The sequence below is a fragment of the Hyperoodon ampullatus genome (assembly GCF_949752795.1).
Source record: "Hyperoodon ampullatus genome assembly, chromosome: 5".
Lineage (NCBI taxonomy): Eukaryota > Metazoa > Chordata > Mammalia > Artiodactyla > Ziphiidae > Hyperoodon > Hyperoodon ampullatus.
Window position 1 is genome coordinate 86,872,971 of NC_136918.1, and position 25,180 is coordinate 86,898,150.

General features: G+C 38.0%; 1 protein-coding gene across 1 annotated transcript in view; it reads left to right on the forward strand.

Annotated features, from left to right (window-relative positions):
- The window catches only part of SPICE1 (spindle and centriole associated protein 1), a gene marked incomplete at its 5' end in the record, with an annotated part of 56,531 nt that extends 36,164 nt beyond the window's left edge, over positions 1–20,367 (forward strand). Inside the window, 8 exons of the mRNA XM_079704929.1 lie at positions 1,647–1,778; positions 5,058–5,199; positions 6,124–6,348; positions 12,852–13,339; positions 15,446–15,629; positions 18,042–18,144; positions 18,924–19,011; positions 20,258–20,367. Of these exons, the coding sequence (XP_079561055.1) occupies positions 1,647–1,778; positions 5,058–5,199; positions 6,124–6,348; positions 12,852–13,339; positions 15,446–15,629; positions 18,042–18,144; positions 18,924–19,011; positions 20,258–20,311 (1,416 nt within the window). The 3' untranslated portion in view covers positions 20,312–20,367. The remainder of the gene's footprint in view (positions 1–1,646; positions 1,779–5,057; positions 5,200–6,123; positions 6,349–12,851; positions 13,340–15,445; positions 15,630–18,041; positions 18,145–18,923; positions 19,012–20,257) is intronic.
- Between the last annotated feature and the right edge of the window lie 4,813 nt (positions 20,368–25,180).

A 25,180-nucleotide genomic window follows, 5' to 3' on the forward strand; every position in this document is an offset into this window, starting at 1 on the left:
TCCTCTGTTGTCTCATTTTGTCTAACTTTCTGTGTTTGCGGTCCCACAGGCTGCAAGATTATAGTTTGTCTTGCTTCTTGTGTCTGTCTCCTGGTGGATGAAGCTGATCTAAGAGGCTTGTGCAGGCTTCCTGGTGGGAGGTACTGGTGCTGCCCACTGGTGGGTGGAGCTGGGTCTTGTCTCTCTCGTGGATAGGGCCATGTCAAGGGGTGTGTTTAGAGGTGGCTGTAGGCTCAGGAAGACTTTAAGCAGCCTGTCTGCTGATGGATCAGGCTGTGTTCCTGCCCTGTGGGTTGTTTGGCCTGAGGCATCCCATCACTGGAGCCTTCAGGCTGTTGAGTGGGGCCAGGTCTTGGCATCAAAATGGCAGCCTCCAGGACAGCTCATGCCAATGATTACCCAGTACCTCTGCCACCAGTGTCCTTGTCCCTGTCCCCGCAGTGAGGCACAGCCGCCTCCCACCTCCCCAGGAGACCCTCCAAGACCAGCACGTAGGTCTGGCGCAGGCTCCTCTGCAGTCACTGCTTTTTCCCCTGGATCCTGGTGTACACGAGACCTTGTGTGTACCCTCCAAGAGTGGCGTTTCTGTTTCCCTCAGTCCTGTGGAGTTCCTGTGATCAAGCCCCCCTGGTTTTCAAAGCCAAATGCTCTGGGGGTTCCTCCTCCCAGTGCCAGACCCCCAGACCAGGGAGCCTGACCTGGGCCCAGAACTCTCACTCCTGTGGGAGAACTTCTGCAATATAATTATTTTCCAGTTTGTGGGTTGCCCACCAGGCAGGTATGGGATCTAACTGTGTCGTGAATGTGCCCCTCCTACCGTCTCGTGGATTCTTATTTATCTTTGGAAGTAGAAGATCTTTTTTGGTAGGTTCCAGTCCTTTTTTGTCAATGGTTGTTTAGTAGTTAGCTGTGATTTTGGTGTTTTCGTGAGAGGAGGTGAGCTCAGGTCCTTCTCCTCCACCGTCTTGTAGAGATCTATCTACATTTGCTTTTTAAAGATTTATTATACTGTCAGACTTGTGATAGTCTTAACATTCTTCTACCCAGAAGTTAGGAATCTCTAGGAATGTACTTTTGGCTCTCTGAACGTATTACAGGCTTAGAAGCATGTACTTTTTAGTTAATCACTTGCTTTACAAAGCTAAATCATTTAAACGTTTTTTATTTTTAATTATATTTTAACAAACTTAATTTTTGAATTGGTGATACATTTACATGGTATGAAATTCAAAGATACAGAGGAATATACGATGAAAAACCTAATTCCCACCCCTAACTTCCATTTAACCTGTTTCCTTCCTTGTAGCCAACTATCATTACCAGATACCAGTGTGTCCTTCTGGAGATGGCCTACATACATTCAAGCAGCATGTATATGTGCTTCCTTCCACTGTCTTCTATAAAAGTTGTAGTTGTTTAATTCTACATACCATTCTGTTCATTGTGTTATATTTAAAGAAGGGAAGAGGATAAAGCAGCACATTATAATCAACTATAAACCTTTTAATAAAAATATTTCATTGTCATTACTGTCACACAATATATACTTTGTAAGTATTCTCTTCTTTGACAGCTTTGAATAGAAACTTTTAGTTTTCAACATGTGATGCTATGGATGGGAGTTTATTTGACATTTTTTTCTGTAGAGTGAGCTCCAACTGCGTAAAGAAGTAGAGACAAGGCAGCAACTGGAACAAGCATTAGGCGATCACCGAGAGCTGATTGATGCTCTGACAGCTGAAATTCTTCTCCTTAGAGAAGAAAATACTGCTACCCAGGTACTTAGATGAGATCCCAAACTTTTCTGTGTTTAGTAGTATAAAGCATTTTTATAGATGTATGAGATTCTCTTCTTTGCCTTTGATTTAGTTGTGCTGGCATGATTACTTATTGCTTCTTTATTATCATCAAGAGTAACTTTTATGGCACATTTATTATATTGGAGGTAGTATAGTAGAAACTTGGACTACAAATAGTGTAGAATAAGTCTACTGTCTTTAAGAAACTTACTATTTATTGGGGAAGACAGAATCTACATTTAAATGATAACTACCAATATTATAATAGTTTATCCAAAATATGAAGTGAGTGTTATGATAGCTACTTTTCATTTCAAAATAGCAGAGGATATCCTTTGAGGAACCCTCCTATAACATATGCTGTTTAAAGTTGTTTATAGTATCTTCAGTATCTTTATTCATCTTTTTGTTCTCAAATAGTGGTTATTATTACTTTTACTTAACAGCCAAAAGAGACTAGAAAATCAGTAGTTAGTAGACAAGTTATGTTTGTGTCAATGGACATTAGATATAAGACAAGCAATTTTTTTATTGATATATAGTTCACATACCATTTAACTCACCCTTTTAAAGTGTGCAATTCAGTGGTTTCTTAGTATGTTCATGGAGTTGTGTACCAGCACCATTAGCTAAGTCCAGAGTATTTTCATTAACCCAAAGAGAAACCCCATACTGATTAGCATTCACTCTCCATTCTCTCCTCCCCTCAACCCCTGGTAACCACAAATATACTTTATGTTTTTATAGATTTGCCTAATCTGGATATTTTATATAAGTGGAATCATGCAATATGTGGTGTTTGGTGTCTGGCTTCTTTCACACAACATAGTGTTTTCAGGGTTCATTCATGTTGTCACATGTATCAGTACTACATTCCTCTTTATTGCCCAATGATATTCTAAATATTATATGCTCTACCACATTTTGCTTATCCATTCATCAGTTGAAGGACGTTTGAGTTGTTTCCACTTTTTGTGTGTAATGAATTAATAATGCTGCTATGGACATTCATGTACAAGTATTTGTGTGAACATATATTTTCAATTCTCTTAGGAAGATAGTACACTTTTAAAGTATACTAATAGGTTCAACAAATCTTTATTGAGCACTTACTGTGGGCCTGGAACTGTTCTAGGTGCAGGAAATACAGTAATGAATGAAAAAAAAATCTTGGCCCTCAAGGAGCTTATATTCTAAATAAACACACCCCCAAATAGTGAAGTATATTGTAAGTTAGATGGTTATTATGTACTATAAAGAAAAATAAAGCAGGTAAGAGGCATAGGAAGTGCCCAAGGTGGGAAGGTATAAATAGGATGGCCCATGTCTGTCTGAGGAGGTGACATTGAGCAAAGGCCTGAAGGAGGTGAGGAAGCGAGCATGCTGATAGCTGAGGGAAGAGCACTTGAGGCAGAGGAACAGCAAGGGTGAAGGTCCTGAGGTGGGAGCATGGCTATTGAGCTCAAAGCCATCAAGGAGACCAGGGTGGCAGGAGTGGGATGTGGGAGAGGGAGCACAGGAGGAGACAAGAGCAGGGAAGCCAGATCCCATGGGGCCCTGCAGGCTGAGTGAGGACTTGGGCTTTTGTTCTGAATGAGATGGGAAACCACTGAAGGGTTTTGGATAGAGAAGAGATGTGATCTGACTTAAGTTTTAAGAGAATCTCTCTAGGCTGTTGCGTTGAGATTAGATCAGAGATCACTGCCCTAGCTCCATTCAAGCCCTTTGTGCCTCAGGAAACTCCTAGACCAAAGAAATACCCAACAGTTCCATTTATTAAGTAGTTAGGTTCAAACAACTTAATAAGCATTTATGTCTTAACAGCTTGGATGCTGTATGAAAAAAATAATACATGTAAATTGATAGAAAAAGTCTTATTTTTATCATGATTAAATAACCACAGTTATTTACTAATGGAATATGTATACATGTTGTACATGAAGCATTGTACAGCTTCTCATAGCCTAGAATCATATTGGACACCATCAGTCTTATTTCCTATTCACAGTCATTTTTATGCAGTGTTGCTTTTTAGCACAGCAACTAATGAAAACTCAGCCTCACAAAGATATGACATCATCAGAAGGAATGTATCTTGACCTGATGCTGAATCTGTAAACACTTTAATCTTGTAGGCAATGTCCCCTGCATTGGCAGGTGGATTCTTAACCACTGCGCCACCAGGGAAGCCCCTTAATATATTTTGAAGTCAACCAGTAGGATGTGCCAATGGATAGGATATGGGGTGAAGGGGAAGATGTGAGGGAAGAGTCAGAGTTTTGGCCTGAGCAGTTAGAAGGATGGAGTTGTTATTGATGAGGTGGGGATGTTCAGGACGAGTTTGGTTTTGTGTATTTTAAGTTTGAAAAGCCTGTGTGAGTTCCTGGTGGAGATGCTGAGTAGGCCACTAGATATATGAGTGTGGAATTTGGGGAAAATTTGGGCGGATATAAAAATGTCTAGTATACTTCATTCAGCAGTCCTACTAATAATATTTCTGACTTCTGACCACATCTGATTTTTATCTAATGTCTGTTCATCTTGGAGATATCTATGTCTGTTTGTGTATATACCATTGGCCCTTGAACAACACTAGTTTGAACTGTGCTGGTTCACTTATACGTGAATTTTTTTCAATAAATATGTACTACAGTACTACGCAATCTGTGGTTGGTTGAATCCACAGATGCAGAACCTCGAATATGGAGGGCCAACTGTAAAGTTATACACGAATTTTCACTGTGCAGAGGGTTGATGCCCCTAATTCCTGTGTTCAGGTGTCAACTGTAATATATATACATATATATATACCTATGTGGTATATATATACATATATACATGTATATATATATAGTCTTTTAACACTATTTTATATTCATTACCATAAATTTTTATAATGCTCATGTTTATCAGTTTAAATGCCTATATAATATTCTGTTGAGTTTCCTCCACTTGATGTATCTCTCAGGGTAGCTCGAGAGTCAGTAGTGTATCATCTATATAAAGAGATTTTGTAAATTGAAAGCCCTATGAAAATGTTAATTCTTATTGTTGTAGCAGTGTATTTATTAATGAATAATATTCCATGATTTATTAGACCATTCTTCTATCATGGAATTTAAAAATATTTATAATTATATGTTTTAATGAATGCATTGTTTTAGTATTTGAAAGTCTGAAATGATATAGTTATACATACCTAGGTGATGATTTGTTGTCTGATATGCCAGTGATATTATTTTGTTCGTTTTTCTCTAGGCAAGACTTCAGCGGTACATGATCACAACAGATGAGCAGCTTATATCACTCACACATGCCATTAAGAACTGTCCTGTGATAAATGACAAAGAAAGTCAGACATTAGAAAGGGGAGCCACAAGTAGAAATATGGACAGTCCAGGTGAGTGGAATAATTTTATTATCCCAGATTGGGATTAAAATACTTAGAGAGAAAACAAAACTGTAAACTTGTATGTAATTATTGGCTGTTTATGCATAAACAGCATTAACACTATTGCATTTGCCACTGCTACTTCCAGCTAATATTTATTGGATACTTGCTCTATGCCAAGTACTTTTACAGTGTTTTACATGTATTATCTTGTTTAATCCTCATAATATAGCTTTCATTTAATTTTCAAGAGTTCTTCACTCAGTCTTACGAGGTAGGTGTCATTGTTACCCCCATTTTTTAGATGAGAAAACCAAGGCTTAGAGAAAGTGTTGGTAATTTAGCAAAGTCACACAAATAGTAAGTAGAAGAACTAGCTTCCTAGACATGTGGGAATTTAATACCAGCACCTTTCATTATGGTGCCCCAGGTTCAGAAGGGGTCGGAATGGTCATGGAAAGAAAAAAAAATACTGACTTTCAGAAATTCATGACTTTAGTTCATTTGTGGTGATGCTTTGAAAACCTTTTTTTCACCTCATGCCATAGGCTGAATAAGACATTTAAGATTTTTTACTTCTAAGTAATATTTTGATGAGTGTCTCTGTGTGGAAAGAGTTTTATGTATTTAGGCACATTTTCTTAGAAGGGATTCTAAGAAGTGGCTGACTCTAAAATTTAAATTGCATGAGATAAACTCAGTGGTGAGGGTGGGTCTTCAAAGGCAGTGCTTTTCTCATAAACAGCCACTTCTTCCCAGTGCTGGCCCCCCAGGAGCTTTGCCTGTGAGTGACTGCTAAATGAGCATATGGACTAGAAAGTGAAGGCTCCGGAGGCCCTGTGATTTTGCCCTCTGTGGAAATGCATCTAAGTATTAACACCTGAAATGCGCTCATAATTCCTTTGAGTACTCATAGCCTCTCATCTTCTTCAGAGGGTCCAGCTGTAAATGCTAATGTCTCCATGCCATTGATGTTCAGAGGGGAAGATGTGGTTGAATTCCCACAGGAAGATTTGCCTGTTAAACTGTCTCAGGTGCCAAACCCTCCAGAAAGCGGGAATCTGGCCAGCAATTTTCCAGGGCATATATTTGAGCCAGCGGTATTGTTAACACCACCCAGGCAGAAGAGCAACTCAGAATTCTGTCCTTTGCAGGATGGTAAGCAGGCTTCTTCTAAAGCTATAAGGCAGCTGTTTTTTTATGCTTCATATATGTAAAATATTGTGTTCATTTTTCCCTGATAAACAGAATTTTAAAAGATACTGATTACCATACCTAATCTTTAAGCTGAAGGAGGGTCTTTCAGGGTGGTTTATATCATGTGTATTATACCTATGGTGAAATGTGACAGTGAATTTCATTATGTATCTGTTCCATCAGACATTGTAAATATTAATTGAACTCAGATCAAAGGACCAAAGTTCTCAGCAATAAAATGCAGAGTAAGGGGAATCCCATTTGTGTCTATGGTCCAGGGGCACAGGAAGGGGTAAGAAACAAGGGGAGATTGTACTCCAGAGAGTAAGGAAAGTTTAACCAAGGAAAGACAGGAACTGTGACTTGGAAGATTTTGTAAGTCAGATCTGATTATTAACCTCATTTTTAGCAAAAGTTTTTAGCTCAGTCAGCTTGGAGAATTTTATAATGAAAGCCTATGTATAATTAAAAGTAGCTTTAGAATTACTTTTGCAGCATATATAAAGAGAACTTTGAATAATATTTTTTAAATTTATTATTAATCCTTAGCTCATAGATTCTTAAAACTTGGAGCTCATGGATGGTCTTCAGATGTTCCATGGACTCCTTCACTGTTTGGAAAATTATGTTTATTTGTCCACATGTACGTTTTTCTGGAGCTATAGCTTTCATTTCATTTTCAGAAGAGTTCTTCAATCAAAAAAACTAGATGTTCCTCCAGAGCTTTTAGAAAAATGTTATTCAGCCCTGATTTGCCTAAATTTTTCTTTCTTTAAAAAGAGTGTTTATATATTTATGTAGAGGAACAGAAGAATAATTTTTATTGTCATTAGGACATACAGAATTTGTCAGATTTTCTGCACTTCGTTTCCCTTAGAGGACGTGAAAAGACCATAAGAGGTTAAAGAAAATGACAAATCCTGCTGTTATAAAATTTGTTTTAGCATTTACAGTGCAAATGTAGAGTTTGTCAGATCTTTGTGGTGCAGGGGGACAGCGCTAGGCTGAGGGTCAAAAGTGCTGGAGTCTTGGCCTGCCGGTCCAGTGACTAGCTGTGCGTCATGGGGCTAAGATACCTCTGCTGGACTTTAGTTTTCCTGTCTCTCAAATGAGAGTCTTTTCCTTTATCTTTAATGTCCTTTCAGCTCTACAGTTCTGTGATTTGATATTTCCTCTTTAGAGGTCTAGTAAGTATTATTAACATTGGCTAGATTTACAAAATATAATTTCAATTCTGATTTCTGTTCAAGTTAGCTTTTCATTCCTTAAAGTAATTTTTCAAATGTTTGCATGTTATTAATGGGCTTACCTAATGCTCTCTTATGAGATATTGTAAATTATTTTTCATTGGTGATAACAAGGTAGCTTGAAATCCTTTTAAATAAATAATTATAATAAATATTTTTACTCTGCAAATATATTAACTGTTCGTTAAAGCAAATTATTCAGGGATTGCTCTAGACAACATTTTGTTAGCACCTTCAGCAGGTTCTGCATTGAAAATAACACTGCACATTTCTTTTACAGTGTGCAGATATAACTACCTTGGAATATGTATTCTGAATTGGTGAAGTTTTATTAACATACTTTTCAACATTTTCTTTGGAATGCTCACATGTAAAGAGTTGTTCAGTTAAACTGAACATGCAGACAGAGATGAGAGGTACATAGGGTGAATCATCAGTGTTCAGTTATGCTCTAGAACAACTGTTCAGAAGAACTTTCTGTGGTGATAAAAAATGTTCTATATCTCCCCCATTTAATATGGTAGCCACTATTAGCCTTATGGGACTGCTGAGAACCTGAAATGTGGCTACTGTGACTGATGGAACTGAATTTTAAATTTTATTTAATTTTAATTAAAGTTTGAATATGAATAGTCACATATAACCAGAGGCTGCCATATTGGACAGTGTTGTTCTAGAATTTCCCATCATAAATACTTTCCTTTAGCTACTAATCAATTTCTACTTTGTTTTATAACCATGCTTCTTGAAAGAGTGGTATACATATGCTATTTTCACTTTCTTATCTTCCATTCACTTTTTAAAGTATTAATTTAATTCATATTTGCAGGTGGTTAAAAAAAGCACATACAAGGGTCTCCTCCTCCTCCTCCACCTCTAGGCCTACCTCAAGAGGCAGTTATTTTTATCCCAGTTTGATTTCTGTTTATCTGATGCTGGTCTTAATAATTAACATAAAATATTTTTACATCTCTTCTCTTGAAATATCAACTTTACACAATCATTATAGGCTCTCCCTTATTAAAGAAGAGGGTTTAATTCATCTTAACACCTGCCTCTCTTCTCTATCTAATTTGGATAATTATATTTTTATTTGTAATTCTTCTGTTGCAGAACTTTATGACTTTAAATACTTTCTATTTCTTTTTCATTAACTTCAGGCAGTACCTATTAGCTTTCTGCTATGAGAGGAGAACACTAACTCCCCTCCCTTCCTTCTTCCTCTCCTTTGTTTCCACCTCCCATCTTCAGTCACCTTTACCTTTCCTTTGGTAGTATCAAGTTTGATAACATTTACAATGTTCCATTACCATTATGTCTTCTCTGTCTCATCTATAGATGGATACTGACATTGAAAACAAATAACAATTACATTTTCTTTTTGGGTCCATTGTTACTGTCAGTCCTTGTGCCACTCAAAAGGAAAAAGTTCATAGTATGAAGATCAAGGTGAATTCTTATTTCACTTCATCATTTGCTCAGAATGTTGTACTTGGCTCTGTGTTTATACTGTGATTTTCTTGTTCTGTTTTTATTTTGCCTGAGGATTCAAATTGCTTTTACCATCTTGTTGACAAAAGTATAATGTGCTTTCACCCATTTCATTTGCTCGTCCTTTCGTCATTCCACCTTCACACCGGAGATACCTTCCCAGAGCCCACCAACCTCTGTTCCAGTCTTAACGGATTGCTTTCTGGGCCTGTTGCACAGCTCTTATCCTGGGACTTGCTGTTATCACACTTTAAAAAAATATTTTTATTTATTTATTTTATTTTTGGCTGCATTAGGTCTTAGTTGTGGCACACGGGATCTTCGTTGCGGCACATGGGATCTTTCGTTGTGGCGTGTGGACTTTTCTCGAGTTGTGGTGCGCAGGCTCCAGAGCACGTGGGCTCTGTAGTTGTGGCACATGGGTTCTCTAGTTGTGGCTCGCGTGCTCAGTAGTTGCGGCACGTGGGCTTAGTTGCCCCGCAGCATGTGGGATCTTAGTTCCCCCACCAGGGATTGAACCTGCGTCCCCTGCATTGGAAGGCGGATTGCTAACCACTGGACCACCAGGGAAGTCCCTGTTATCACACTTTTGGTTTGGATCCGCTGCGTTCTAGATTCCATTTCTTCCTCTTTTTTTGTTTTTTCCCTCAATTTTCTGAAAGAAGTCATCAGAAGGGGTATATAGAAGGTAAACTTTGAGTTTTTGAAAATCTGAAAATATTTTCATTTTTCTCTTATACTTGATTGATGATTTGGCTAGAAATAGAATTCTAGGTCCTTAGTCCCTTTTCCTGAGAAATTAAAGGCATTGTTCCATTGACTTTTAGTATCCAGTGTTGCAGTCGAGACGTCTGATTTCATATCAAAATTTTATTTCTTTGTATTTTTGACCTACTCTTTCTCTGTGGAAGCTTTTAGGATCCCTTTATTTTTATTCTGAAATTGCACAGGGTGTATCTAAATGTGGGTTTTTTCCTCATTATACTGTGAGGCACCCATGGGACCTTTCCGTCAGAAGACATGACTTTCTGCAGTTTGGGGAAATTATATGTTGACCTTCTGGATTATTTTCTCATGTATTTGGTCTTATATCTTCCTTCTTTTTTTTTTTTTTTTTTTTTTGCGGTACGTGGGCCTCTCACTGTTGTGGCCTCTCCCGTTGCGGAGCACAGGCTCCGGACGCGCAGGCTCAGCGGCCATGGCTCACGGGCCCAGCCGCTCCGCGGCATATGGGATCTTCCCGGACCGGGGCACAAACCCGCGTCCCCTTCATTGGCAGGCGGACTCTCAACCACTGCGCCACCAGGGAAGCCCCCTTCTTATATTTTGGAAGTATTTTTCACTTTATATTCAAGCCTGACTTTTACATTTTTGTATTTCACCAACCATATTTTTAATTTCCAAGCAAGGACCCTTTCTTATTTTCTGATTGTCCTTTCTTCCATTGCTGCTCATTATGAATGCAATATCTTCCAGAAACTCTCTTGCGAGGAAACCAGTTAAAATTTTGTTACATTTTCCTCTGTACCTGAATTTTCTTTCTTCTCTTCTTAGTCTGTTCTATTTATCTATCCTGGCTTTTCTTCTTTGTGCTGCTGGCTTTCCTCAATGTCTGGTCATCCTTTATTGTCCATTCATATTTAAGAATAAATGACTAGGTCGAATAGTATAGGTAGCTGGCAAAAGTTTTCTCCTCTATGATGTAGGTAAGGCTAGGTCTGTTTTCCCATTATGTTTTGCCCTAAGTAGTTGCTTTGCGCATATGGGCATGAGGTGTTAACTGCAGGCTTCCTGTAGCATATGGAAGCAGGATCCAGCTGTTCAATTGGGTCTACCACATTTGCTCTTCCCAACCCTGTTTTTTTTGTTGTTGTTGTTTTCAAGGATGGGTGTCGGAAGTGGGGAGCAACAGGTTGACTGACATAACTGTATAAAAGACAGGCTTTCAAGTAATTCCCCTGTTTAGCCCTACTTTTCTCTTTCTCTGTACCTGTCAGCTTTGAGCCTGCAGCCTTTTCAGTACTGCCCAAAAGAAACTGGTTTACCTGTAGCTTCCTTTTAATTAATAGACATATTCTGGACTGTAGCTTCTGCACAATTTCATTCTTTCACACACTTCCCATCCACTCTCAGTCTTCCAGAAATGTGTTGAAATATCTAGTTTGCTACTGCTTCTCCCCAGACCATTATCTTTACTGGTGTGAGTTTATTTGTGTTTATATTTCCTTACTGTCAGTTAAAGAAGGCGAGATAAATGTATGCTCAGTCTGTAGTCTTGAAATAGAAGCATCTATTCCCCCAATTCACTCCCATATTGGTCATTCTGCCTAAATCACTCTAGCTAAGGGCTCCTGTGGCCAATGTGTTGTTAACTCCACTGTACACTTTCTGTCCTTATGTTTCTAGGTCTTACAGTAATATTACACACAGTTACCCACTGCCTCTTTGTTTCCTTGAAACCACATTCTTGTAATATTTCTTTATCTTTCTGGCTGCTCCATTTCAGTCTGCTTTGCTAGCTTCTCCTCCTTTATCTGACTCTAAATGTTGAGTTCTTCATGTCTTGTTACTGGTTTCTTCTCTCACTCTATTCTTTCTCTCTAAATAATCTCACCCGTTCTTGTGGCTTCCGTAAGATGTTACGGAAAAACCCGAATGAACTTTTTGGCCAACCCAGTATGTGCCAGTGACCTCCAGTTTCGGATCTTAGCCTAGATAGTCTCTTGAGTTTCTGACCCATGTTTCATCTGCTTGGATGGATATATAGGCACCTTAAACTTAGCATGTTCAAAACAATTCTTAATAATCCTCCTCCCACCAAATCTGTTCTCCTTGTCTTCTCCATCTCAGTAAATGCATCACCATCCATTCACTTGTGCATGCCATCTTGCTCTGTGTGTTTCCCTCACTCCCTACTTTCAGTTCATCACTCTCAGTTCTATTGCCAAAGTATTTCTCAAATGTATCTACTTCTCTCCATCTTTATAGCAAACATACCTTAGTCAAAGCTACCATCATCTTTCTTCTTGACTACTACAGTTGCTTATTGGTCTCCCTACTTCTATTCCTGGACCTTCCAATTATCGACAGCATTTAAGAAATGCAAATTATGTAAATTGAGTCATTCCCAAACCTCCAGGTTTCATTGCTCTTGGATTAAATTATAAAATTTCTAACATGGCTTTAAAAAGCTCTGCAAAAAATGGCCCTGCATGCCTCTCTGGTCTCATATACTCCCAGTTCTGCCTTGTTGCTATGCTACAGCCAGACTGGCCTCCTTTCTTTGCTGTTTCCTATTTTGGGGCCTTCACATATGTTGTTCTCTCTGACTGTAATGTTCTTTGCTCTACTTTCTGTCACATATGTAATCATTTAAAAACTTTACTTCTTCAGAGATGCTTCCCCTGCCCGTCCTCAGTTTACATTATGTATCTGTACTCCCCCCAGGATTCCCAGGTATGAGTTAATATATGTGTTAAAATGTGAACTTGGTAGATGGTTTTTCACAAGGATGCCAATAAAGCTGTAAGGAATATAAAAGACTCTGTACTTGATTGTTAGCGCTGGTATTGCTGGTACGTTCTCTGCTAGAATAAATGAGGCATTCAGAAACCAAATCCTTCTATTGAAATATTTCTCTAACTACTAAGGAGGGCTAATGAGATGATTATAGTGCCAACTGTGGTTAAGTGGTACATGTTTCTTATGCTTTAATTTTATCTACAGTATTGAGGAGGACTGTTCAAACTCGTCCTGCCCCACGAATTCCTCCAACCGTGGAAATAATTGAGAAGGAACAAAATTGGGAAAAGAAGACCATACCTACTGGCACAGACATTCAGAATTCAAGTGAAGAGAGTCATCTCTTTACTCAGAGGTGGAGGGCCTCTCACATGGGAGAAGATTTGCAGAACAAAACCCAGGCTCCTTTTGTTAACCCCTCACAACCCCTCTGCAATTCCCGTTCAAGCACTCAGCAATCAAGAAACCCCACACTCTCAGAAGTACCCCCAGTATTGGGAGATGGGCAACAGCTTAGAACAGATGAGACATTAATACAAAGAAAGGACATCATGGCACGAATTGCTGAGTTGACACTGCAGAATTCAGCTATCAAGGCACATCTGAATAATATTGGGCCAGGGGGAGAGCAAGGGGATGGACTTCGGGAGTTTAACAAACAGGAGACGAGTCATGCCAGCGACATGACCTCTGTGAGTACCAGTGAAGGATTGCCTACAGACATATTGGTATTTCAGTATATTGCTGGAGCATCCAGAAATGACCCTGGATATCTTTGAAGCTGGTACTAGATGGCTTATGCTGTGTCAAGTCCTCATCACAAAATAAGTAGAGGTTATTTATCAGTTTATGTCACACATGCATTAAAAGAGTACAACATAAAATTTAAAACGAGGAAATGAATGAGGAAAATAGGACAAAAGTAAAACAGGTAGGAAAGCTAAAACTAAGCTAGGAATGAAGTTTTAAATATAATATATAGAATAAATATGTCTTGAAAGTTTACCACATAACTGTTTTAATTGAAATCATTTTTACTCTTAAAGGGCTCATAAAAGAGAATTATGTGTAGTTGGCCCTCAGCTCGTGAGTAGTTAATTTTTTAGGACACAGAATGCATTTTCCCTTAGAAATGATGTTTTAAAGAATATTAAAGTCAGACTTTAATGTACATACTAATGATCTGGGAATCTTGCTAAAATGCAGACTCTGATTGAGTAGGTCTGAGGTAGAACCTGTGCGTTTCTAATAAGTTCCCAGGTGATGTTGGTCCAAGGATTACACTTTGAGGAGCAAAAGTCTGCATGTTGTAGTGCTGGAATTTTGTAAGTTACGTAACTGAGGGCTGACCTGGCAACGTGAACCTTCATTTCCTTGTTTGCGGGGAGCAAAGGGATTCTAAGTTCCAGTTGTGGAGTGTTTATAACACACGCCCTCATGCAGATCCCAGTGACGGGAGAGTCTTCGTTTTACCCTGTCATGAGCCAATGTGGCGCCTCTCAGAGTTCTGATGGGAGGCGGGGCCGTGGGAAGGAGCTGGCCAGCTTCATGGATTAGGGGTTCCAGAGTGATCGCTTCCATAAGGGCTTTACCAACTGTGGATTGAGGGCTTCCATGAGGAAGGTTAGGAGAGGGTGGGGGTAAGGGCCACCTCTGTCAGCACTGGCTCATGGGCAATAAGGGCAATACGGGTATCGGGTGACAGCAATAGCAGTCAGAAGGGACTGGCAGAAGAAGCCGGGACGGAGATTAGGAGTGGGCAGCAGTGATTGTTACGGTTGTACGTAAGTACAAGCTGCCTCAGTTTTAGTCAACAGAGACATTTCTGTGTATGCAGAGCTTTGAAGATTATTTGAAACAGGCAACTCTTGGTTTAAAAAAGCCCACAGAATTAAAAATGGAGCTTGCCCCCTTTTCCAATTAGTATAACAGTTAGGCTAGAGAGGACAGTCTAGTACTATTGCCCTCACCACCCTTTTCATTATAATCAGAATTACAAAATGATTTTTAATTCATGCTGTTTTGCTTATCTCTTTTTTAACTAACGGGCATAAGCTACAAATTAGTGACTTCTAGTAGGAATTGTTTTTCCCCAAAGGGACATATTTACTAAATGAAATACTTAAGAGTGACATTCCTTTCAGGAATCTTCAAATCAAACTTACATTATATTCCTTGGGTGGCTCCTTTTTACTCCACCTCTCCTATTCCTTTCCAGTCACTGGCCTTCTGGAATTAGGTATATTAGGCCAAGAGTGGCCTGGGTAGGGTGACACATGGTCAGAAGAAGTGATAAGATTCCTAGAAATCTTTGCCAAATAGCTCATAGTGCATATATGAAGATTATAATTATAGAAGCATCTATTTCAACTATAGCAGGTCCTCTTTTGTATATTGTGATTCAAACTCCAGACCTGTCTTTAATAGGGATGTTAGAAGTCAGTCACTCGGAGTAGTGTCTTTGCTCGTGTGATCTTTGTGCAGCTCAACAAACGCTAAGAGATGCAGGAAGGCTTTGCTTTGTCCCACGGACACTGTCCATGGACAGAGGGGGACTAGAGGGCTTATGTGGCACTGATATTAGAAGGATTAGTATCCCTTTACTTTAGCCTTTATTTTTCAATTAAGAGATTTGTAAATTCTATTACTGTTTGCCCAGTATTCAAGTTCACATGTAGCAAAGGCTATGAATACTAATTTGCTGGCTCTTAGTGGAAGAGTTCGTTTTTACAAAAGGTCAAAATTGTTTGTATTATTTTTAATATGGAGTCTGTGTCCTTTTTTTTTTTTTTTTTAAGACTTTTCCAGCAGTACAACCTCTAACACCAAGTAGCATGGAGGAGCGGATTGCAGAACTGAATCGACAGAGTATGGAGACTCGTGGAAAACTCTTGCAATTCATAGAGCAGCAGAAACTTGTTGGTTTGAATCCTTCCTCTCCACCAGTATCACCTATTTGGTCACCTCTCGGAGCATGGACTGGTTAGTCACAAATTCATGATTTAAAAGCTTAGACACATGAAAATTTTCATTTTCTTGATTTTGCAAGTATATATTTAGCTAAAAGAAATCTCAGAGCGCATATATTTCAGTGTCTTCAATTTTATATAGAAAGAAACAGGCCTAAGTGACAGAAATGGGACTAGAAGGCTGGTCTCCTCTCTAGCTTCTAGAAAGCTATCCCATGGTGCCTGCAGTTAATCTTTGGTGTCTGAATTCCTAAGTTTCCCTACATGTAAATGGGATCTATTTCTGTATATGATTCGTTCATGGCGTATGCTGCAACTATTTATAAACATAAGCATCAAAATAATTTAGAATTTCATCAGCAACAAATTACAAGTTATTATTCTGTTAAAACCGTTGAAACATTTTCACTTGTAAGTTAAACTTCCTTTTTAATTGTTACTTTTAGGAATGTGGAAAGCTACAGGGGATTCTAAACAATAGAAAGTAACTGAAAATTTAGTTGTCATAGTGATCACATTCAAAAAGGTACTGATAAAGGAAGTAGACCTCAAGTTGCTCTTTAGCCAAAAATTGAATTATTAAGACCCTCAAGGGGTAGAGCTGCGTGAAGGTTCTAGAGAGACTAATTTGGGCCTGGTGTAAGAGAAGGTTCTAATTGTCAGGAATAGACAAAGCTCTGTATCAGTAAGTGGTGTGCCCCCTGAGGTGTTCAAGCATTGTTGTTTTAGAGAGATTCCTATGTCCTGTGGCTGGTTGAAGTAGGTTACCTATGAAGGATCTACCAATAAGACTTTTTCTCTCAGAAGTTATTTCCCTTTTGAATTACAGACCCAGAAAACAGTGATTTGAGGCACTTCCTGGTGGTCCAGTGGTTAAGACTCCACATTCCCAATGCCGGGGGCCCGGGTTCGATCTCTGGTCAGGGAACTAGATTCTGCACGCATGCTGCAACTAGAGATCGCGAGTGCCGCAACTAAGACCTGGTGCAGCCAAATAAATAAATAAATAAATAAATATTTTTTAAAAAGAAAACAGGAAAACAGAGTGATTTGGAAGTTACTGGAAAGTGATGGATAACGCATTTCCCTAAGGTCCTTCCTCTTTGTTTATCTAGGCTCCTTCACATTACAGCTTTATCTACCGTTCTTCATAGTCAGAAAGTCTAGAGGCAACTTCTGACTAGAATAAATAAGTGAAATCACTCAATATATGTGAATACCAACGATGTGCCACCATGTTCTGGGCACTGGGGATACTGCATCAGACAGGACAAGCCCCTGCCCAGCTTGACTACTCCGGGATTCAAGATGGGGAGCAGGCAATACAAATAAGCAAATAAATACATGAGACAATGTCAGTTAGTGCTAAGTTCAATGAAGAAAAAATAAAGCAGATCACTCGTAAGAATAATTTGTGATAAAATGAGACATCTGTTTCAGTAGTTCTTTGAGGTTAATACTTCCATTTCTGTTGGCTCATTTAGTTTTCAACATACCCTCAGAGTAGACAAAACTGATACAACTATTTGATAAATAAGTAAACTGAGGCACAAAGAGGCTGAGTGATTTGTCTGAAATTCTAAAGCAAACTGGTAGATTTGCAACCGTGTTCTTTCCATTCCAGTGCTTATTTGTCTAAGGTATTCTTTTCTTAAGTAAAATTATTGGTTTCACAGGAACCTCTGTGGGCTATAATGATAAAGCTAAAAATAAATCATATGTCATGCAGAGCCTCTTTTGTTTTCTAGGGTAACCAAGGAATATGTTATAAAATTGAATAGAGCTTCATTACCCCTTAAAGTCCAGAAATCACTGGTTTTAAGCAGTGATTCTTAGGAGCACTGCCTGAGCCTTTCATGAGTACATACTTAGTAAATATTTGTTGACTGATTATCTACTTCTGAAATATTGAAAATGTACATAATTATACTTGCCTTTGGCCATATGAGCTCTTCAGCCAACTTTCCCCTCCAAATTTAATGTCTTCAGTAACAGTAATAATGTAATAGATTTAGAAGATTTAAAGTTTTACTGCATAACTCCAGAAATTTTCTTTCTTTTTCATTTTTTTTTTTTTTTTTTTTTTTGGAAAGCTTTAGGTAAGTCGCTCTCACCAAGATCTCCTATTCTTTAGGGCTAGCTCTTAATTTCTGTTTTTCACTTGCAGATCTGACATGATACCACTTGTCTGAAGATTCTGGCTCTCTAGGAACTGGCATGCTCCTGAATTGACACTAAGAACTAAAGTTTCTTGTCCCACAGTTCGTTTTTTAAAAAATCCTTGAAGTGTATTTGTGGTCCATGATGATAAAAATGTAGAAAGAACCCTCAAATTTATAATGTATGATTTGCAGTAAGATAGAAATCAAGTTAAATTTTCATTTTATTGAAAGGTAATAAACTAATGTTTATTTTTATATTATAGAAGGAGGAAAGAGGACGATCGAGGTATCTATTCCAGTAGTGGAAGCCCCAGAAAGCTCAAAATGCACTATTGTCTCTCCTACCAGTGGGCTAAATTCAACAAGGTAGGGTTAAGATCAAGAACGTAGTTTGTGTTTTATTCTTTTTGTGAAAAAAGGTAGTGCATAATGTCTGACTTAGTTTCAGACAGATTCACTCATGTAGAGAAAATCAAGTAATTGGGGAGGAGAATTTTGGGGGAAAAAAGAAGAAGAGTGAGGAACAAGCCTTAATTAAGTAGAAAAGCACTGGATTGGCTATTGATGACAAAAATAGAATAATAGCACATATGTAGAGTGTTTTATGGGTTACAAAATTAGGAGGTAATATATGACAGGGTAAATTGACCAATAGTATTTTTCTCCTTTACAGTAAGTGAAACCAAAGCTCATAGAGCTAATCGGGCAATTTGCCTCGATGGGTTATGTAGTTGGTAAATGGTGACACCAAGGATGTACCTGGCTCTCTGTGTCCACTCTACATGCTAGTACTGCACTGCTCCATGTCTCATTACTCTTCCACGACCTTGACCTTCTTCCCCATACCTGCACATCCATTCTTCCTCTTTTAATGTTAAAAACTTATCTGTATGGTCCTCTAATGGTCTCTGTACATTCCATTCAGTCTTTCTGTAAACCTAAACATACTCTAAAAAAGAAAATCTATTAATTAAAAAACAAGACTTAGGTTGGTGAAAATATGTTGCAAATAATTTACCTCATTTGGACTTAAGTCAGCCATTCCTTTCAAGCTCTTCTCAGTATTGAGAATTGTGTCTTATATAATTTTTAAAGGTGAATAGTAATAGATTACACTCTCACCCTCTTTTATTTCTCATAAATAGATCTCCAGGGGCTACTAGTAATTCTTGTTCTCCATTAAATGCCACCTCAGGAAGTGGGCACCTGACACCTCTTAATCCAAGTGCAAAGGTATGTGATAAAATGTAATTGTGAACTGTGTCTAGAGGTTGGGAGGGCAAAGGTGGGAGGTGGCTGATTTAGTAGTTTCCAGCTTAATTATTATTCCTGTTATCTTAAAGATAACATAAAATTCTCAGAAGAAAAGAAATACTAATTCACCTTCATTAGAAAAAAAACAAATAAGCATACACTTCTTTTGTTTTCTAGGGTAACTAAGGAATAAGGTAAAATTCAATAAGATTTCAACAAAGATCGGACATTATTGTTTCAGGCAGAGCATTCCAAATAGTGTGGCAAGACACGCAGGGATGCCTTGAATGGGTTGTGGGCTTACTGAGATACTGGTTTCCTCAGTCTTTGCTGTGGCTGTGTAGGGCTTGGGATAACCAGAGCCCTGGGGCCAGTCACTTTCCTTGTCTCTCTGCCCCAGTGTGCTGTATCTGAGTGTGCCACAGAGAGGTTATGTGCCACACATAGAGAGGTTATGGCACAAAGGGTAAATAAATGTCTTACATATTTTTTATGTGTTCTGATTTGCTATAGGGATGTACAGAAACTAAGCATCTTACAGTATATCCAAAATTTTTGCAAAAGGCGTTTTTCTGTGCTGGTAATACAGCAAAATATAGTTCCTTTGACTGATTAGTCATAGCAAATTGTGAGGGTATCTTTAAAATCATAAACATTACATTTGCAAACGTGAGCTAACAACTGTTTGATGGGGTGGAGGGGGGAATCTTCCTTGCTATTCTTATTACTAGCTTCAGTAATTAGACCAAATAGTGAACGCCTCAATAAACATTGAGTATTTATAGTCCAAATAAATCGGTAGGCTCAGAATATTCCAGTTGCTCAGCACTGGAAAATTTGTCCTTTGTTGTTTCTTATATTCTTAAAAAGCTTTAACGTAAACTATTTTATATAATTTGCCCTTAATTTCTGGAATTTAGTAACAGATTTAATTTACCAAGGTCAAATAACTTTTTTTGTTATTTTAAAAAGTTGTACATTGAGTTGTATAAAATACCAGATTGATTCTTCTTTAAAAAATTAGGCCTGCCGGATCTGTTGACCAGGGAATATTTGGGAGTGTCTCTGATAGAGAATACAAATTTCTAGTAGCAATAATTTTTAGTACCATTCAGTGGTGTAAGATAACTTTGGTTCTATGTACTTGGTCTAAATAATTGTAAATCTTGAGTGGTTTCATGCTCCTGATTACTTTCTAAAGCCTTTCTGCATCTTTGTTCAACAGATTGAGAAACAGAATGAAGAAGGCTGGTTTGCTCTTGCTACCCACGTGTCATAAGTGAGGTCGAGTTGTAGAGTTTGTTCTCAGTAATATATTCTTGAGCTTCCACTCCCCTTTCCCTGCTCCCACTTTTAAGTTTCTATGTTCTTCTTTCAGATATAACTTACAAAGATCTCGTGACTTAGTACTAATGGAACAAAGAAACAAAGCAATTATTTTCATTTTTAACCTTTTCAAATAGATTTCCAACAAACAAACAACCTGTAACCTCTTGTGAATAAAATTTTGACTAGAGGGAAATAAAAGTTTTATATTCTAATAAATTCAAGGATTTTTTTGAGAAATATATTTTTTCTTTATCATCTTTATTCAGATTGTTTTTGGTCCAGTGTATCTCAAGTGTTGATCTATTTTATATTTATTTTATTTTTTTCTGAAGAACTAAGCTGCTTTTCCATATAACTTACAGTAACATGCCTCGGTGTGACTAAAGTCTGGCTTTCAGAAAAATTTACACCCCCTTTTGAGAGAAGTCACTGTAGTCCATCACTTTTTCCATCAAGTGAATATATAGTTTTAAAAAGTAAGTGTGGGAGTATTTGTTTGTATTTGCTTAAGCAGGTAAGGGTGGTTATATATATTATAAAATTCTTACATAGTCTTTACATGTGAAAATGTTATCAGTAGTGGTAATGTATATCAAAAAAATAATGATTGAGCTTAAATATCTGAATGCAGTAACATTGATTTATTGGTTTATTTAATGTTTGAAACAGAATTGAGTACAAAACGTTGCTATCAATTTTCCCAGCCTTGAATCTACAATGCATTCAGGGTAGATTTTTCTTCAAGGCACCTGTTTGATCTCACATATTGGTTTCTGTTTTAAACTTGGTTTTTGAATGGTCTCTGCTCCTTGGCTCTATGATAGGAATTCTCAGCCTAAGTGAGGTGGGAGTGGCGAGGGGGAAGCACACTGAAACTCCTTGGGGAACTTTCTCAGATAACACCTTCCCCCCTCCTGCAGTTGTAAGTCACTGTTGTAGGAAGTGTGCTATGCAGCTTTCATTGTTGTAGGGGCAAAATAATTATTATCTTTCGGTATCACTGATTTTATTTATGTGAAGTCATCTGTATGCATGTGCATTATTGCAGATTCTTCCATCTGTATTGCACTTTTTAAACCTTGGTATTTAATAAATACTATCCCTGTATGGCATATAAAACCATTTTAGTGTTATTCCTTCTCTTATTGAAATGTCAAGTTATCTGCTTGGTTTGTGAATGCATTCTTTTGACATGTATTTTCTTAATATTCTCCAACTGGTTGGCTCTTTATTTTTTCCCTCTATATTCCTTTCAACCTCTAAGATGCCTTGGCGTGGCATTTTAAAAAGCTGCTCATGGTGATTTAATGTGCAGCCAGAGTTGAGAACCAATGCAAAAACTTTTACCACTAGCTCACTGGCAACCTTTGGGACTGATATTGAAGTATTCATCCTGTTAATGTTTGTTTTTGCTGATAAAATACAAAGGTAGATTGTAAAAACTCCAAGAATAATAGATACAGAGAAAGGAGCCTTTCTTTCTTAGGCCTTCTGGAGTAGTGCTTCTCAACTTCAGCTGTTATTAGAGTCATCTGGGGACCTTCTAAAATTCCCAGTGCCCAATTCTCACTCCAGACCAATTAAATTAGAAGCTCTGGGGATGGGACACAAACATTAGTATTTTAAAAACCTCCTGAGATGATTCCAGTGAACAGCCAAGCTTGGGAAAATAAAAACATTTATTATCCCCAAGTCATAAATTAGTGCATAATTGCGTTTAATTAAGTTAAACTACCTTTATTAGCTTCTCTTTATCAGCTTTCAGAGCCAGCTGCATCAGTGGGTCTCAAAGCGTGAACACCAGCCAGCAGCATCAGTATCACCTGGGGTACTTGTTAGATGTGAAAATTCTTGGGCCCTACCCCAGACCTATTGATCAGAAACTCTAGTGTCTTTTTTAATAAGCCTTTCATGTGATTCGGTGCATGCTCAAATTTGGGAACCATGGATCTATAGCACTGCAGACAGGTGAACTCTGCTGTATTTGACTGTGATGTACTACATTTGTATTTACTTTTTAACGGTCCAAACTCAGATTACTTGTGTTTCTTGGTTTTAGATGCAAGTTTTTTGCTAACATATGTCTTGTCCGATATGTCCCAGAAAGCTGCTGTTCAGTTGCTAATAAACTTTAATAAAATTTATAGTTCTCCAAATTGCAGCTTGTGAGAGAAACTAGACTGATAGCTAAATCCATAGTTATGATAGAATCACTCCTACACTGTCCTACACTGTATAGCAAAATCATTTGGATTAGCAGAATTTAATAATGGTTTACTATGTGCTAAGTGCTAGGCACTGTTCTATCCACATGACTTCGTGACACCTTCAGGAAGTAAGTACTGTTATCCTTATTTTGCAGATGAGGAAATTAGGTCCGAGGAGGTAAGCACTCTCTCAAGGTCACATAACCAGGGAGTGGTGGCACTAGAATGAGAACATAGGCAGTCTTTCTCCAAAGCCTATGCTGCGCTGCCCTCTTATGGTGTGCACAATATGGAAGCACCATAATGGTAATAGCTGTCCTTTATTGAGCCGTTCCTGTGGCAGGCGCCGTGCTAAGCCGCAGTAGCCCGTTATTGCATTTATATCTCACAGTCAACCTATGAGTTAGATGTGTTTAAATGCCACCCACCCCCCTTACAGATGAGGAAATTGAGCTCTAGAGGTCGAATAAGCTACCCAACGTCAGAGTGTTTATAAGAAGTAAAGCCAGGACTTGAAGCTCTTTTTAAAAACAATTATTGGACTTCTACTAACTTAAAAGAAATAACTAATATAGCATAGTGGCTACGGGTGCAAGTGTTGCCAACAGAAAGCTTGGATTCATATGTCATCTGTGTTCCTTGGGCTGTGTCTCTTGGGCAGCTTAATCTCATTTTTCCCATTTGAAAGTCAGAGATAATACCTTTCTTTCAGGGTTGTGAGAATTAAGTGAGGTAAATAGGTGTAAATATGCTAAGAACAGCACCGGACTCACAAGCATTCAGTAATGACTGCTGACTTTTTGGTGTAGAAATAAATATACTATTCCCTCTGTACTTCTGGATTTTTAAAGACATTCTGTAGTGAATTTGTGTTTTTCTCAAATTAATAACTGGATCCACTGCTTTAACTTTAAAGATGTTTGGAGGTTGAAATAAAACAGGTTGAGCGTATTATTTGAAAATAACTAACATACTGTTTAAAAGTAAGTTTATCCTATGTTTTCTGACTTTTTGACACCCTGGATATACTATTTAATAATTAACAGCAGCGATAATGGTCTTGTTTTTTAATCCACAAGAATACTTGACTAAAGAGAACATTTCAATATTACCAGTAAATGCATGGTACAAAGTTTTTGGAAAATCATTGTGTAACATTACAGAAACCAATAAACACAAAATATAATACAGCCATTTTTTTCTTACCAACTTTACTGAGAAATAATTTATATACAACAAAATGTATCCATATATCCATTTAAAGAGAACAATTCATGGACTTTGGCAGTTGTATATACAGACAAAACTATCACCACAATTAAGACCATTTCTATAATCTCCAGAAGATTCCTCCTGTCTCTTTGCAGTGCATCTCTCCCTTTACTCCAGCTCTAGGGAACCACTGATCTGCTTTTGGGCATCATAGATTTGTTTGCATTTTATATAAATGAAATCACACACACTGTAATATTTTGTGCCTGTCTACTTTCACTCATCCCAACTGAGATTCATCCATGTTGTGTGTATCAGTTTCTTCCTTTTTACTTCTGAGTAGTATTCTGTTGTACAGATATTTATCCATTCACCTGTCAGTGACCATTTAGGTGGTTTCCAGTTTTTTGCTATTGTGAATATGGCTGCTATGAACATTCACGCATAAGGCTTTGTATGGATGGAAATTTTTATTCTCTTGGGAAAATACCTTGGACATGGACTCGCTTGGTAAATGTTTAACTTTTAAAGAAACTGCCAAACGTTTTTCCAAAGTGGTTGTGCTACTTTACATTTTCAACAGCATTATATGAGAGTTCCATTTGCTCCACATCCTTCCACATTTGGTGCTGGCAATTTTAAAACTTTTACCCATCCCAGTAGATATGGAATGTGTGCATTGTGGTGTGCATCTCCCTGGGGCCTAATGTTATGCATCTTTCCATGTGTTTATTGACTGCTCATACATCTGATGTGGTGAGGTATTCAAAGTCCTAGGTGGTTAGTTTTTTTGTTGTTGAATTTTAAGAGTTCTTTACATATTCCGGATACAAAATTCTTTGTCATATTATTGCGAGGCTGTAGCCATTTAAAAACAATGTTTTGTAAACAGTAACAGTTAGGTACTTTAAAATAATTAATAATGATTGCTGGCTGTGCCACAGAGCATTTGGAGAGCAAACTGCTAAACTGAAAAAATCTGTCAAGCTAGGCCTGTATTTTGTGCACCTAGAGTCCTGTGACCAAAGAGCCCACAACATAAAATACTTACTCTTAAAGTCAACAGAGATAACATAGCGTAAAATAAATAAATAAAACAAAAACCGCCCCGCGACGTATCTTTGCTGGTGACGGTGTGTGATCAGGGCTCCTTTGAGCCATTTTGTATTATTGGGCATATCTTCGAAAGTCATCAATGTATCATCCTTAGGATAATAATAATATAAACTAGACATAAAAATTAAATGGGGATAATAAGCTGGCAGAATGCCGTGCTTTCTGTTTGGCCTTGATCCTGAGTCATGGGCCACGAAATAGCCGGGCCAGAGGGCAAGCGAGACCAAGGGTACCGCTGCAACCGCCTTGTCATTTCCCAGAAAGCGGCCTTAGGGCGGCGCATG